At 46.1% G+C, this 17,451-nt stretch overlaps 1 protein-coding gene and 1 long non-coding RNA gene across 2 annotated transcripts; both read right to left on the bottom strand.

The window, feature by feature from the left end:
* Positions 1-291: 291 nt before the first annotated feature.
* LOC135388793 (zinc finger protein 883-like) lies at positions 292-4,118 on the bottom strand. The gene is made up of 4 exons (XM_064618593.1): positions 3,896-4,118; positions 3,444-3,545; positions 2,865-2,987; positions 292-2,223 (listed from the first exon to the last, which is right to left on the bottom strand). Exons 1-4 carry the CDS (start codon positions 3,987-3,989, stop codon positions 899-901), a joined length of 1,644 nt encoding a protein of 547 aa, XP_064474663.1. The 5' UTR covers positions 3,990-4,118; the 3' UTR covers positions 292-898.
* A 5,140-nt stretch (positions 4,119-9,258) lies between these two features.
* LOC135387457 (uncharacterized) lies at positions 9,259-17,127 on the bottom strand. The gene is made up of 3 exons (XR_010421127.1): positions 17,097-17,127; positions 11,266-11,530; positions 9,259-9,601 (listed from the first exon to the last, which is right to left on the bottom strand). It is a non-coding gene; the product is annotated as an uncharacterized LOC135387457 (long non-coding RNA).
* Positions 17,128-17,451: the final 324 nt, after the last annotated feature.

Raw genomic sequence — 17,451 nt, 5'->3', positions numbered from 1 at the left:
CCCCGCGCGAGTCAAGCTGTTCCTTCTTTCGAAAAGGAAGGGAGATCCTCAACATCCTCACCACAAACTCCCTTACATAATGTTGCACAATGCAAGCAGTGACTCTCAATTTGGTGGAGGAGATAAGGTCAAAGGGATTACACGGACGGTCCTGAACCTTATCTCTGTTTTGATGGTTCAAATAGCGAAGATGTTCTATATTAGCCACGGGCGTGAACGGCAGCTGCTACGGCCCGCCTCCGAGGCGAACTGGCCGTGACATCGTACACAGAGAAAAGATGTTCGGAGATATTCGGAGAAAGCCGATGTTGGGTGGCTTTTATTTGCATATATAACAGGAGCACACTTCACCCCAGCAGGCTCATCGGGCACAAGTTTTGCAGCAACAGACTTTGCCCTCTCCAAGGAACTATCTGGGTGTCAAGCTGTGGCAAGGCTATGACACTTTCTCAAAAGAACGTGAGGACACAAAACTATGTCTCTGTTCTCTTTGCGAGGTCGAGGTTGTCTTTGCGAGGTACGCAAGGTCGAAACAGCTAGTGCGAAGGTACCTTTGTTGCCCGAAAACATGGAGGAAATGCCCGGAACCTAGAAGCGCTAGAACTAGAACCATGACCAGAACTCCTGAACTCCGTAACACACAGGAAGCGGCAGCGATGCCGATGGCAATTGGGCTGGTATTCGATTGACGTTTTCGTCTATGTGCCCAGAGAAAAAGCAGGCGTTTGAGATATAGAGAGGAATACTGCATTTTCCGGGAGATTTGCTTCTCGGACGTACAATCGTACAAACCAGTCCGAATCCGGGAGTCTCCCGGATGAATCGGGAGAGTTGGCAGGTATGCACAGGGCTCTTCAGATATTGAATGAAGTCGACTCCATGACGTTTGCACGAAGTTTCATGCCGGATTGACTGCCGCAGGACAGAGTTCAAGTTCCTCTGCCTTCTGTCCCGTGCGTGTCTGCATGTGACGCTCCAGATCCGAAAAATTCACGAACTCTGCCCCGCAGTGCTCGCACTTCAACGACCTCACTCCCATGTGCGATCGCATGTGACATTTCATGTTTTGAGACTGAGTAAATCTCGCGGGACACACTTCGCACCTGTACTCCTTCTCTCCGACGTGCGCTCGCATGTGGCATGCCAGATGCGAAGCCGAAGTGTACTCTGCGGGACAGAATTCACACCTGTACACCTTCGGTCCAGCGTGTGTCTGCACGTGATATTTCAGCTGCAAGGAATGAACGAATTCTGCCCCGCACTGCTGGCACTTGAACGGCTTCCTCGCACTGTGTGTCAGCACGTGGCATCTCAGGCTGAGACGGCAGACGAAGACCGCGGCACAGAGCGTGCACTTGTACATCTTCCTTCCTTTGTGCGTTTCGACGTGATGTTTCAGATGTTCGGACCGAGCGAATTTCGCGGGGCACTGCTCGCACTTGTACGGCCTCTCCTTAGTGTGCGTTAGCACGTGAGATTTCAGTTGCGAAGACTGAGTGAATCTTGCGGGGCAGTGTTCGCACTTGTGTGGCTTCTCTTTAGTGTGCGTCAGCACGTGGCATTTCAGGTGCGAAGACTGCATAAATTCTGAGGGACAGAGTTCGCACTTGTATGGCCGCTCCCCAGTGTGTGCGCGTGCATGACGCTTCAGATTTGCAGAGTAAGCGAATTCTGCCCCGCAGTGTTTGCACTTGAACGGCTTCTCTCCGGTATGTGTTCGCATGTGGACCTTGAGATTGGAGGCGGTGAATACTGCCGGACAAAGTTCACACTGGTAGAGATCCTTTCTCGTGTGCTTAAGTGAGTGTCTTTTCAGATGCTCAGACTGAACAAATGTGGCAGTACGGGCCTTACACTTGAAAAGCTTTGTTGGTTTCTGTACTCTCTCTTGGTGCTCAGGCTGAGACAATGCGACGGCATTCGTTCCACGTGTCTTTCGCTTAAATGGCATCTCCTTTGCAGTGCCATTTCTCTCGTTTTTGGTCGCTTGTGATGATGAGTCAGTGCTGTCTGCTTCTTGCACCAGACACTGTTCACTCAAGAATGCAGCCTTGTCAAGTTCGGAGCCTACTTCTGGGAGGACACTGTCTGCACTACACAAAATATCATTATCGAGGGTGTCTCCAAACTGTGCGGTTGACGAACTGCAACTTGAATTTGGTGTACCACAGGAGTCCTGAGGTTCCTTCTTAGTTTGAAGCATACCTTTGGCCACACCCATTCCTGGAATGAGAAAGTAAAAATGTTTTCAAGAAACTACTTCGTTTAAAAGTAGCCACTCAGGTGCAATGTTAAAACGATACAAAGGACTGCCAAGTACACAAAACACGGGAGTAAAAACCGGGCCTGGTGTACTTAAAAAGGGGTAAAAACTATACTTGACACTTCGTGACCCTCTTGACGCTCGAAACGTCAAGTATAGTTTTTACCCCTTTTTAAGTACACCAGGCCCGGTTTTTACTCCCGTGCAATGTTAAAAGACAAGGTCACTACTATCATCAATGTAACTTCTGGTTTGATGAATAGCCTCATTTCCAGTGCTTGATTTAGGCTGCTTCCATGTTGATTATGCAGTTCATCCCACAAGAAAGTCTATCCATCGACGTTCTCTCAAGTCCCAACCTGCTTCACTTCACACTTGCAAGTGTTAATGGGGTTTTTACACTGTGATTCATGTTCTTTATTACATCATGCAGGCACTGCACTATGTGCCAGAGTGCTGAGGAAAAAAGCATTATTTATGTTTGCGTCATAGCTACCAGCAAGGCACACAAATCTGCAAGTACATACTTTTCCAAGAATTTCCAACGCTGCATTCACCTCCCTGAACATTTTGTGAAAAAAAAAAAAAGACAGTGCTGTACCTTGACTGTCGTCTGTTACAACTTCACTGTTGCTCTCATGAAAGTCTTCTGGTAAAAGGGTGCAGCTGATGTTGTAGGGTTCAGTCTTGATACAGGTGATGAGACTGGCAGCCATTTTCGTGTCTAAGAGCAGATAGAAATATACTTTTTATATTTCCCAAATTTTAAATACTGAGCCAGGTAGAGAAGGTGTGCATTACTACAAAAGCTCATGTTGAAATCACAGTGTCATCAATGTGTGTGTGTGTATGTCATTAGCCAAAATATTTCCATCCAAGTGTTCTGCCCTTGAGGCAGACTCCTCTAGGTTTGTGCCTAAAAAGTGAGCACACTGTTCAGATATCCAGGATCATAAACCAAAGGAGATATACATGAGAACTGTTTTGTTCTGCAACGAACCATTCATAAAACGAAGGAATTCGCAAATTGGTTGAGAGTTGACTGGATATAGAGCTGCCAAGAACTGTACAGAAAATGCACTGAACGACAAGCAGCCAGAAGGCTGCTCCCATTCCTGAGAGTGAAAGCCCTGTATCACCAACAAAGTACAGGATTGTAACAGGTGTCCAAATATCTCACCCGTTCTAACTTCATCCGTTCCATGGGTACCAGTTACGAGAGGGACACTTATGTCCAGAGGTTCTTCCTTCACAAAGATTGATGCACTTGCGGTCAACGTTCCTGAAGACAGCAACAAAAAAAGAAAGGTTTGTTTTCTGACAACACATTGTCAACTCCAAAACTCACTGCACCTTTGGTACAATCCCGTTATTTTTCTCAGAATTTAATGTCCCGCAAGATATTGGTCAGCTGCACTAACCTAGCCTAACCCATCAATAAACTAACCTAAGACATCATAAACTGGCTGGCATAGTTTTAGGTTAGTTGTGCGGCTGTGGCAGCTCGCCTTGCCTTCCCAAATCCGTTTCGATAATGAGGTGAAGCCAACTTTCAAATGGTGACGCCTACCAAAGGAATGTCCTATTTCGCATATATTTAGCCCACTTTTGTAACATCAATAAATCTCTCACCCTCCGCCACGTCCTTAGTGCTTCTGTAGTTCCCAGGCACAGAAGACAGAATGCTTTGATGCTCTTCTTTGATTGAGATGGAAGCGCTTGCCATAATGTCTTATTCTAAGAACAGAGCAAGTTGTAACTGTATTGACTAATTGTACAGTCATGTACGCTCATTCAACTACGAAATCCGATAAAACAGAGTCGTACTGAAAACACCGAAAGCACGAAGATTGAAGATGAATGACTTGTTTTTTGGATTGGATTGGATTGTTGGTGCACCCATGGTGGCCTCTTTGAAACGAGGGCCCTAACCAATTGAAAGGGCATATCTGGAACTCTGCAAGACATTCCTATAACCGATATAGCGTAGGAAGACTACTTTGGAAATCTACAGCGGTCCCTGCCCTTACTTTCGCGAATGATGCGGTTGTCTTCTCGCCAGCTACAATCAGGACCCTGGATCAACATCAACGAGAACTCGGAAAATGGTTACTAGGGGGTAACTTTGCAACAGCCAACGTACAAGGAGAAATGGGGTGGGCGACTTTCGCAACACGAGACGCAAAGTCCAAAACGCATTACCTAGGACGATTAATACACCTACCGGAAACATCTATAGCAAAAAGAATTTTTCAGCATACCCGATACCTCGGTATCAAAACAGCCTGGATAAAGAAAATAAACCAGTACGACAGGAAATATAGCAGCTCTGTATAGCAGAGGCATGAGGCGCCACAAAGCCCCCAACGAGAGAGAGTGGTCAAAAATCACGGCCGAAGAAATCAAAACGACGGAGACTGAAGAATGGAAAAACAATGTAAAGAAAAAGCAAAGCCTCAAATGGTACGGTAACCACAAGTTGAAACCCGAAGTTTGCACCCAATATACAGGAGACAGAGCCAGCGCGCTGCTTTTCCAAGCACGTACGGGGTGTCTGCTAACAAATGTCAGGAGGAGTGAACTTTTTGAAGAAGTGGATCCCACCTGTCAGCTATGCGGCAAAGGGATGGTGAGTCTATATCCTATATTGACAGAATGTGACGCGCTTCAACCAGAGAGCCACGAAACAACAGAAAACCACCAAGACTCCGTCGCCTGCCTATTCTGGGAAACCGAAACCACATCGACAGAACGGCTCAATAGGGAGCCTCCATGCGCGGAGAAGCCGCAGCAACCCATGGAGGCTCCCTAGGCTCAACCATGCGCAGCGCCGCCTTGTGAAATGGGAGCAACAAAAAAAAAAAAAAAAAAAAAAAAGCTCGACAACATCTGGACTGGACAGACGTAAGTGACAATGTGTATTTTTTTTTGTGTGTGTGTGTGTGCACGTTTTTATCTAGTTAGTTTTATTTTTGTCTATCTTTTCGCACCTGTGAACCTATTTTTGGGATCTGCCCTGTATCAAAAGGGATTAGGTGCACGGTACTCTACTCTACTCTACGAGGGTCCAGCAAAACCAAAACTATACCAAAACAGCAAACTGTGCGCTCAGTGCTGCCAAACCCTATGTCGGAAATGTAGTTAAAATGCCGCCTAAAAATAGCAACAACAAAAAAAAAAAAAAAAAGAAAAGAGAAGAAAAACTGGCTAAAACACGAAGAACGATTCTAAATGGAGCTAAGGTCTTGTCTTGGCTCGGATACGAACTGCACTGCTCGACTCCACTGACAACATGACTGACAACGACGTCTAGCATTTCAACACGCGTTTCGCGGCATCAAGGAAATGACATGCCAGTTCGAGATGATATCGTGGCCACTCGTCTGATCAGACTTGGCAACAGTGTTTCCCAACCTGTGGGTCATGTCAGATTCAGGGGTCGCGAACCGGCTCTAAAACTATAAAGAATAGACGTCCAAAAAGACCATGCTCTGGCCAATGATTCTGTGTTACACACACACAAAATGAAAACCCTTGGTAGCAGGCAGCGGGCGGACCACCACAAAGCAAGCTCACTTTAGTGAATAGGAACAGTCATTCCTGCTGCCACGCGTTTATTTTTCTGTCTGCGATGGTTAATAGCCAGTCTTACTACCTCTGACTAGAGTCACTAAATAGCTACGCTCAGCTAGCGTAGCTATTTAGTGACTCTACCTCTGACTAGGTGCTCCTTCCGTCTTTCTGCTAAAACGCTACAACATAGGCTTTCGAGTTACTCCCTCGAGCTCGGGTCGGGTAAGCCTCCGTGGCGTCGGGTACGAGCCGGGTCGGGCTGGTAAATTCAGGCCCGTGCAGTGCTCTATCTCAGGGTAGCAAAGTTTGGGAACAACTGTCATTAAGGATGTGCTGCTGAGCTTTCGGGCGTGTACATATACAGTGTGTTTCTTTTTATCTGCAACACATTTTCATAAAAAGGGCAGTTGCCTTATGACGCTTTTACTTTTGTAATTGGATTAGTCGGCGACGCTGATTCTAGGAAACCGTATTTTTCTCAATTAAGGAACTAATTAACAGAGGTGTTTTAATAAACTTTCTAATTATTGATGTTAAGGAGCACATTGCAATTGCGATATTAAAGCATGATCTACACATGACGCGCTAGAACCACTGATGACGTGCAAAAGTAATTACAGCGCGCGCTACGGACCTAAGTATTTTATCTCCGCCGTCTGCTGTGCACAGCAAGTGATCGGCAAAGAAGCGGCAGAGACGTCGATGTCTACGTCCTCACTCAACTTCACAGAAAGACGTCATACGCAATTCAGGCAAACCCTTTTCGCGGTATGCTTCACGATCTTTATTTCCTTTTTCGCTTGCAAGGAGCTTTGTACATACAACACTACATAGAGGGTGTCCCAGAAAACGTGTCATTGAATTATAACAAAAAAACTGCGCCACCTAGAATCATGCGGTTAATGGCATTTGTTCTTATTAGGATTTTGCCACCTCCTGATGTGAATGTCATGTATCGTAAGTTTAATTATGTAAATATTCGCGAACTGAACTCGGAAATTTGCCAAGTGAAGGTCACTTTTTTACCCCACTAATATGAAGAGCGTGCCGAATTCACTCACGTTCATGATAACTGACAGTGATATTCATGAGCTATCCCATCGAAAGAAATAGCCGAACATCATGCTTTTCGGAGCATCGGACCATAACGCGCGATGACTTTTTGAGCGCAATTCCTCACAATCCGACGAAAGGAGGTTCCAAAGCAAGCCCTCAGAGTGATAGTAGAAAAAGTAGCAGTTCCTAAAATTGGGAGAGGGAAAGCATTATTCCAGCGAAAGTCGGACGCGCTAAGCAGTGCCTTTGTTATCTCTTTCTGCGATGCCGGGGTGGACTGGGTTTCCAACCTCCTTTCGTCGGACTGACAAAGATTGCGCTGAAAAATTCATCGAGCTACCCTATGGGAGCTCCGTAGAGCATGATGTTCGGCTATTTTTTCCGATGGGATAGCTCCTGAATATCCCTGTCAATTATCATTAATTTGTGTAAATTAGACACGCTCTTCACATTGGTGGGGTAAATAAGTGATATTTACTTGGCAAACTTAAACTTAAACTTACGTTATACGATATTCACATAAGGAGGTGGCAAAAACCCAGTAAGGACAAATGCTGTTGACCGCATGACTCTAGGTGGTGTAGTTTTTTTATTATAATTCAATGACACGTTTCCTGGGACACCCTGTATATCAGCGATTATCGTACCCGTGAACGGCAAGAGACATGTCCAGCAGAATGAAAGGAATGATATGGCGAGCGACTCCGAACACATGAAGGAAGGAAAGAAAGCAAAAAGGAAATACATTACAAATATCGTGAAACATGCCGCGATAAGGGTTCCTTACATCGCATATGACATTTTTTGTAATGCTAAGTGAGGACAGATATACGTCTCTGGTACAGATATACGACAGATATAACGTCTCTGACGCTCTTTTGCCGACCACTTGCGGTTTACAGCAGACGGCAGAGGTAAAATAGTTGGGTCCGTAGGGCACCCTGTGATTACTTTTGTGCTCCATCAGTGGTTCGAACGATCACGTGGACATCTAGCTTTAACATCGCAATTGCAACGTGCTCCCTAAAGTCTATAATTGAAAAAGCTAATTAAAATATCTCTGTTAATTAGCCCTCTAATTGAGAAGAAAAAAGACATAGCGGCAGCCCCGTCGAGTAATCCAATCACAAAAGGAAAAGCGTCCCAAGGTAACTCCCCTTTTTATGAAAATTTGCTGCTGATAAAAAGAGCCACCCTGTATAGTCCGCAGATGTGCCGGATATGCTGCTGCGGCGGGAGACTCAAACGAGGTGACCGAAAATGTGGAACGTAGCTTACGTAACAGTTGTCGAAGAACTTGGTGAGAGTTCTCTCCCTTGCGTCTTCTGTTTGTGCGCTTTTTATATTTTAATGCTAGGATGCGGCGTGCGAGAAAGCGTGCCGCCATTTAATTTTCATTGCGTATAAGTGCGCAGGCCACTATTCATAACCACGAAACTCTACCTAACAACCAGGAGTGGCTCCCTCCCACACATTAGGCCTTTTGATTACCATCTGCATACTTATCCGTGGCTGTGTGAGGGGCTGTCGCGGCCCCTCACAATTTCTGTAGCGCGTTGTCCCAGAGGGGTCCCATCTCCGAAAAAGATCCTGGAACCGTCCCTGAACTTATCCCACATACAATTTCAATTCTCAAATGCTCACTTGCACTCTCCACAAAAATGTGCCGTTTGTCAATCCAAAGCAGCATAACGCAAGGCCTGATTTCAGTGGACCTTTTGCACAATGGCATATGTGCATACGCATGACCTTGAGGCGCCGGAGAGGGTTATCTCCGTCTTCACTAGATGGCGCAGTATGGGGACCAGTGGGGAGACCGCACGAACGGTTCGAACTCGTCGGTCGCACTCCGGAGCCGAGCCGGTTTTGGTCCTTTGTGCTACCCACGTGGAGTTGTTTTTGAGCGCGCTGAGCGTGGTTCGTTGGAGAGCCGGTAGGATACGACGCGCATGTGAAAAAGGCCAATTCTTAAGGTGCGCACGCTCTTCAAAATGAACCTCACAGCATAGCACGGACCTAGCCAACCATCATCTCGAATGCCATTGCTCTTTATCCACTGATTTGTTGAAAACAGGAGGCGTACGCCTTTTTTTGTGGCACTTATGCACTTCATAGTTGTCACAAAAATGGCGTACGCCTCCCGTTTCCAGCAAATCATGGGAGAGAACGATGTCATTCGAGATGACGGTTGGCTAGGAGCGTGCTATGCGGTGAAAATATGTTTTAAGAGTGTGCCTGTTGTGCAACAGGCAATGGTATACACTGTAGTTTACACAAAATAGCGCTAAGACGTTCCGTGGGTCAGCAGAGAATCGCAATCCCATTCACGAATGAATGTCCAAATACATATGTTCTAAAATGACATTTTGTTTAAACTGTTTATTTCATGTGAACTTTCTACACGTGAAAGATGAAAAGAAAACAAACGACCCCCTGGATGTCAAGCGCTGCACAGTTCTTTCAGAGCAGGCGGCGAAAAGAGGACATCACAATAGCGGGTTCTTGATGACTGCGTTTGCACCATCAACCTTTATCTTCACGTAGACAAAATGTCGAGAGCAGCGACACTTGTGACCGCACTTTGGTGACCGACACTTGGGGCAGGGGTAGTGACACCCTGGACACGACAAGTTCAAGCAATCGCACAGGTTCCGGTTGCTGGCGATGTGAATGCCTTTACTGTTGTAGTGCCGAGAAGAATTGCGGCTCCTTTAGAGAGAAGAAAGACAACAAAGCTGTTAGGGATACTACTCTTCAGGCTCCACTGTCTCTGCAAGGCCAAGTCGACTCAATTCAGCCACTAGGAGCACTATTGTTACTAGTTCCATTATAAAAGCTACAAGGCGAAACCACTGAGACGCCTCATGGCCTTCCAAACCTTTTGTTTTTATTCTACGAAGGAACATTATTCGCTATCCGTTTCACTATTCGTTTAGCGACGCTACATTGACTTTCCAGCTCTGTGCCATTGCGGCACAAATATCCCTGCCACACGGGCGTGAAAAATGACATATTCTGCTTAATGCCTTAACTCATAATGTCATTCGTACGGTGCCACGAAGATATATTTAATGACATTTGTCTGAATGACAGTTTCTACTTAATGAGATTTACAAAACATTCACCAGGGCAAGTGAGCCTATGCTGGACGTTTAGGCTTGATCGGGGTGCGGACAATTTCTCACCGGACACTCACCAATGAAACGCTGAACCCGGGCAATTGCTCACGTCTCATTATAAAATACTCCAGAGAGTCAACCCTGAGGTTTTAATTTCCCCGTGAGAGCTCCCTTGCAGTTTCTGCTCCATTGGAACTTACACTGCCATCGGATCCAGTAATTTTTAGTGACCTTTTCGACGTATTCGTAACCGTCCCAGAGAAGCTTCGATTTCCTACTCGTAATGACCCCCACAATCGACCTTGTCTCATTCTCAGATGCTTTCATTTACTTTGCCTATTATCCAGGCATGATCACGGATAGCCGTACAAATAAAAGTACGGCTTCTTTTCTTTTCTTCGAGGTATTGAATTCAAGTTTTCCCTAGGCAACGGGCACCCACCTTCCTCAGAAAATGGCGCAGAAAACCTTTTACTGTTTTTAATTCGTAACGAAGAAGCCAACCTCCACGTGTAGGTCGTTTCAACCTCGCATACACAGCCTATAGGTGGTCTCTGGAAACGTGAAATTCAGAATGGCCGTTCTCAGATTCAACCTCTCGGGATTTTTCACTTCCCGAATGAATAAGCTAGATCCCAAATTCCAATACGCAAATCATCACAAACGCAGGTGGTTCAGAAACTGGGGGTCGCGACATCCAGGGGGGTCGCGAAGGGGCCCACAAATAAAAAAAAAAAAAAAGAGGAAGAAGGTAGGTCAGCCTTTCGCGCAGTCCCTCCACCACCACCAAGTCCCTCAGCTATTCCCTTTCTCCTCGTGCACGTAGAACGGTCTCATTGGATCGCTCTCAAATAAGGTACCACACCAACTGCACGCGTATTTTGAGCTGTCCGAGAATATTTTGCCACGCGGCGAAAGCGCGCCGCTGTTGACAGTTTCCCTTCTTCTAACTTACGGTGGGGAAAGAATCCTCGGCCTCTTTAGCCTTTTTTGAAGTGCAACACACAGCACGTACCATGTGCGTGATGAGAGAACACGCTACTTTGAAAACCATAGCACTATCACCAGAATGGCGCTGACTGCCGCAAACTAGAGGGTCCGCTAGCCCAGCCGAACTGTGCTAGAAAGACTACACTGCGCAAATAAGATATTTAGAGCTGTCAGATAGGGATTCACAAACTAAAGAAAAATGAAATTAATAAAAACAAAAAAGGTCAACAACTACACAACACTACTAGAAACAAGAAAACCTACTGTGACGCTGATCCTACACGTTGCTGCTCACTCGATGAAGTTGCGGTCTCTGCAGGCGTTGCTTTGCCAGGGTCCGCTTGAATCCAGGCCTGCTTTCTCTTTCGCCAGATCTCCTTCATGGCCAACGATCGCTTGCTGGGCCCGGCCACTTCGGTCGAATGATTTTTATTTCTGGCTGACAGATGTTTCCGCCGGTTCGTTCGTGTGTTGGGTAACAGCTTTGCTTGGGAAAACTTCGCCATGAGTGCCTGATCAAGGGAGCTACCTGCCGTGAACGTATTGAATACGTTGCCGCCACAGCTTCTTGGCGTGTGAGAGTCTATCTACTCAGTGTTCTTCCGGCATTGGCGCCCCTTCCGGAAATGGTCAGATCCTTTCTACATTCTCCCCATGTCTGGTTATCACCCTCTCTCATATTCTGCTCTTCGCACCCGCGTGTACCCAAATGTGTAGGACCTGCAGCCACTTCAGGGCGGGGCCACTATTTAGTGAACAATAAAGGTTCCGACATTCCCTGTGCCTGCGGTTCTGTTTCCCCAAGGCTACGGAGCTCAGTTGTTGAGCGGTACCGATTTAGACGGGGGTGAAAGGAAGACTGTATGAAGAAAGGTCGCTCATTCACCAGCAACTGCAGCATACACAAAAACCTGTTTTTTGTGTCGTTGCGAGACAGTTGGTGTTGCGAAGTACAGTTGGCACACGCCCCAAGGCACTCTTTATAACCACATCATAGGCAAGCCTCAGCTGTGGGTCAAGACACATAAACAAAACGCAACAAGATGCAGGAACGTCGGAACACTTTCCAATATGGGGGGGGGGGGGGGCGCAGAATTAATTCCCACGTGGGGTGCGGTCGCTCGGGGGGGGGGGGGGTTGTTAAACATACCTAGTGTGTCTTCTCGTAAGGAAGATGCTAAAGGGAGCTATCAATAGTAATATAATAGAATAATGACAATAAGTGCTAAGTGGTAATATTTGTACAAACTGAGGTGGCAAGAGGCACTGAAGCGTGCAAGCACGGTATTGGCCATCTGCCTGCAGTATAGCTTCGTCGGATCAGTTGATCATTGCTTCATTGGTGCGCATAGAAGTACCTGCACACAGCTCACCTGCGACCGCCATGCTGGCGTATTCTACTGCATGGAAGCCGACGTTTTCGCGCTGTTTATTGTTTTGCCCTGAGTATGGCTTCCACGATTTTTTTGTAGCTTCCGCACGCATAAATACGCCATTGTGTGCCACCGGAAGTTCCTCGGGCATGCAGACATCGAGTTACGTGTGCAAATGTGGGTTAGGTTTATCTGCACACATACTGTACGCTACGTATGTGTGACGCCCACTTCGATGAGTCCACGTGCCTCATAGAATACTATCACTCGAGTGAATGCTTCAAACAAAGTCAAAACAATAATTCTCACGACAGGTGGATATTATAGCATTCTCTGAAACCAGATAATAAAATTTTAATCAATAAAATGAGCATAGATATGCTTTTAATTAAGTGTAGACGAGCACTTGAAAACAGAAGAGACAATTGCTCTACATTGAAAAGATGGACAGATTTTGTACTCGCTACCATAAGTCATGGGAAGATGTGATAAAAAACTGCTTCGAAAAAGAAGAGCCGCGAAACGATTCCATTATCGCTGCATTCGAATATGTCCTAGACATGGTCGTATTCGGAGAAATGGTACAAACTACAGAACTGAAGGTATGGCCTTTCCATTTGTAGTGCCCTGATGCTATGACACTAAAATAATGTGATCGTTTTTGTGTACGGGAAATCTCGAGTATATTTTGTGAATTGGATCTACGTTTATGTGTGACCTGCGCTGATCTGGTTATTATAATTAATATAACATATCTTCCATTGTGTTTATGTATAACGCTCAACTTCATTGTATATTGGTTAAGCACTTCTGATGGCGGTTGTGTGATCCGCTTCTCCCAAAATCTGATTGCCACTTGGAAATTATTTCATATACGTTTGTGGCCTGCACGTCACGCTCGTAAAATCCTTCGTTTTCATTGTGGCATCTGATAATAGATTCGCTTTTCGCGAAGACTCCGTATTATCTCGCAGGCACTGAACCCGAATGCAGTTGTAAAAGTTGATGACACTATGTCGCGAACGCTTTGACTTATCCCGCCGCGATCAGTTATCTTGCCTTATTTCCCGTTTAGCCCTATCTTGGATAGCTCCTTTTTCCTATCCATACACACAAATGGATAACTGTGTTGACGAAAATATTTATTCCGCGATTAGACGATTTCAGAAATTGCATGGATGGCCCACCAGAGAGCGCCGTGTTGCGAAAGCCGCGCTGCTCCTTGGGATTTAGTGTTCATGAGTCAGAGAGAAGAAGAAGAGCGCAAACGGTTTCTGTTTTCTTTCTCCTTCACCTCCCGCACCTTCAAGCAACAGGCAGACGAGCACGAATGCAAACCATTTCCCACAGCGCATTGCGCGATGCGCGTGACTTCCGCGACGTAGGGCCCCCGTGCGGAGCACAAGGGCGATATCTGAAATCGCCTGCTTGTCAAAGACGTCTTTTCTTCTTCTTTTCCTACGTCTGGTTTTGTCCAACTGTTTGAGAAATATACATGCACTGTGGAATTTAATTCGTGAAATGTGATAAGTTTTCACAAAAGATTGATGATTCTTTTTTTTTTTTTTGTAATCAAAGATTGATGTATCATGCCTCAAATTTCAATGACCGATCATTCTCCAACAATTCTATCCTTGGGGTGATGAAGTTGTACAGAGTGTATAGTCAGCAAAAAACCTATTTGATGGCTAGCTCTGATTCCATATTAGAATTTTTTGCACATAGTGTGGAATATTCGTTCCCTCAGCAATCATTGTGTTCAATCTAGCCATACCAAATGCAAAGTGTTTTTCATTGTGATGCGTAGAATTCATTATAAGCAGCCCCACCCCCAATGGATGGCACCCCGGAAACAGCTGCTGTGTTCACGTCCATACAATCTGACATGCTATCTGGTGGGCCCACAGTATCTACAACGGCCTTCAGCAAGCACACTCTGCATTGCAGCGTAATTTTGTTCCGCAATCCATTTCTCTTTTCTTACGTTATCTCCATGTCTGCAAGTGTGCAGTTGAACGGACTGTGGATTCCCAGAGCTTGAAATCTGTTGAACAAGTGCACATAGCCCAGAATGCTTCGCCCTCCAACAACACAGGGTCCGTTTCCGGACGTTCCTGCAGACACGTTTTGCGTAATGTCGCTTCTGCTAGCTCTCAATTGCTTGATTGGTGAGAGACTGATACTACTGAAAGATTATCCAGATGCCTTCTCTTGTAGAAGCTCAAGGCTTGTTCTTTGCGTCTCATCCGTTTTCCGCAGATAGGTTTCCTTTGCGATAGATGCTTTGCGAAAAACCATGACTGTCGAGTGTCGAGGCACAGCACAACCACGGAACGAAGGATTCCGAGATAAGAGCGATAGCTGCGCGCCCACAGTCCATTTATTATCACATGCCAAAAGACAGATTGTGACAATTTATCCGGTTTTTCCCACTTGTGCAGATTTCTGTGGCATGCAGACAGATGGCACCACCGCGCACAGTCAAAATCCCAGCGGGTCAGCATCGGCTAACCATTGCTCACGAGAATCCGTGTAGCAACTCTATGCTTCGACATAAACAAAATCTTTCGGGACATATCGATTTTAGACATATTTTTCTAGTACTCAATGGGATTAAAATTCTCACCATAGGTCTATTTATTTTGTGACCGGCCAACAAAATTAAAGGAAGCGCGAAACGCAATTTCTGACGTCTGCGGAAACATTTCCAACGTAAAAAATGAATTTATGGCAGAATTAAATACTAGAACCCATTGAGATCTCCCATTCAAGACTTATTTTATGCAAATTGAATCCCTTGCGGAGTTATGCGGTTTGAAAAATGCATGAGGAATGCCATTGGGCCAGGAGGGTGTTGCACCCCCTCAACGCACTTTTGGGCCTCAGTGAAACGTAGCTTCAGTGGACAGGGAAGCCCATTCTCGCGATGTGCTATCTCCCCCTCACAAGGGTGGCAAGCTGGGGTAGTTGGTTCAAGTTCAACGTGGTGTTCATTGCAGCCAAAACAGACACACACTCAGACAGAGAACACACAACACAAACTGCAAACTCTCAACTAAACTTTAATCGCAGTGCACAGACAAATTTAAACAGTCATAGACAGAAAAAGAAGCAGATAACAATCCGGAAAAGGCACCAAGGTAGAACAAGATCTAGACAAGTTCTGGTACACGTGCCCTCACGATATCAAGTGAGATATTCCAGCTCCGCTTGGGACAGGCCTATGGAAGGCTGGCTTACACAATTGTCTCCGCTTCTCCTGATAAGTGAAGCTTCCGCGATTTCCCGTACCTTCTTGTCTTTGAACCTGGCCACAATCAAAGTTCTTTTAAAAAAGGGGGCACAACCGCACCGTGAACAATGCACTGCTAAGTGGCCTGACGGCGTGGAATTAGATACAGAAGATCTATGCTCAAGAAGCCTTACATTTATGCACCGCCCTGTCTGTCCAATGTATTCACGCCCACAGGAGAGAGGTATATTGTACACGACTTGTCGCCTGCACACAAGCAACGTTTTGTTGACTGCAGGCGACAAGTCGTGTACAATATACCTCTCTCCTGTGGGCGTGAGTACATTGGACAGACAGGGCGGTGCATAAATGTAAGGCTTCTTGAGCATAGATCTTCTGTATCTAATTCCACGCCGTCAGGCCACTTAGCAGTGCATTGTTCACGGTGCGGTTGTGCCCCCTTTTTTAAAAGAACTTTGATTGTGGCCAGGTTCAAAGACAAGAAGGTACGGGAAATCGCGGAAGCTTCACTTATCAGGAGAAGCGGAGACAATTGTGTAAGCCAGCCTTCCATAGGCCTGTCCCAAGCGGAGCTGGAATATCTCACTTGATATCGTGAGGGCACGTGTACCAGAACTTGTCTAGATCTTGTTCTACCTTGGTGCCTTTTCCGGATTGTTATCTGCTTCTTTTTCTGTCTATGACTGTTTAAATTTGTCTGTGCACTGCGATTAAAGTTTAGTTGAGAGTTTGCAGTTTGTGTTGTGTGTTCTCTGTCTGAGTGTGTGTCTGTTTTGGCTGCAATGAACACCACGTTGAACTTATCTCCCCCTCGTTTGTTTCTTCATTGCGTGCCTCAGATGATAAGAAACGTTTCCACCAGCGGAGACCCAGCTTTAGCAGATCGTAAGGTCTTAACGATAACGCTTCGGAAAACATGATACGTCATTCGTCTGATCTGATGTGGGTTCCTTCACGTTGCTGATTTTTGATATGACAGACCTTTATCGTATCGTTTTTGCGTAGAGTGCAGCGTCTGTTAAAACTCCAGCAGGTGTGCTTCTTCCGCGTCCGAAATGGAGTCTTCGTCCTCCTTCTGTTGTAATGCTAGTAATGCTATCGCATTTCATACGCTTTTGGCAGTGTGCCATAGAGTACAGTCATTTTTGTTGCTGTGGTGGGTATGAAACGGGAGGAACGCGTCGGCTGATAGGCCAAAAAGGCTGATAAGGCTGATAAGTGCCCAGCAGCATATGCTTTGCCCGGCGGCGAAACGTAATCAATGACATTGGGGATCAGATCGTCTACGCGGTGGCAGTGTCGGAGAAGACGTATCAGCGTGTTTCGAGACTGCCGTTGTTGTGCTCCTGACAGATTGTCCCCGTAAGGTCCAAACTACTACAGGAAGATATTACCGTGAGCCTCTGACGAAGTTACACGAAGCCATCATGGCAGAGCGCCTCGGGAAGCTCCAGGTCCCCCAAACTCACCTCGGAAAAGCGTGCAACGAAGAAGGCCGCCACTAGATACCCCACTGTTGCCGTTCCGGATCACTTCAGCGCGCTAAGTTTAGCAGCAAAATGTTTTTGTTGTTTCTGCGAATGAATCTAGTCTTTATATGTCCAAATAAAACGCGTATAACAACTTTCTCTGTCGTGTTTCACTTTTTGGTCCGTTTTTAAACGTGTTGAGCGATCGGAAGGATCTAGTGCACGGCTGCGTGCATCACATAGCGTACCTGTCGTACCAGGCGCCGCAGGCGCTGCAGTCGTCCATTTCTCCTTCGGTGACCTGGCCTGGCTTGGATTGTGCTTCAACTGGATCTTTAGCGCGCTACAATTTACG

This window comes from Ornithodoros turicata, chromosome 3 (genome assembly GCF_037126465.1).
Source record: "Ornithodoros turicata isolate Travis chromosome 3, ASM3712646v1, whole genome shotgun sequence".
Taxonomy (NCBI): Eukaryota; Metazoa; Arthropoda; class Arachnida; order Ixodida; family Argasidae; genus Ornithodoros; species Ornithodoros turicata.
The sequence above is the reverse complement of the archived record's forward strand: the minus strand, read 5'-3'. Positions and strand labels throughout refer to the sequence as shown.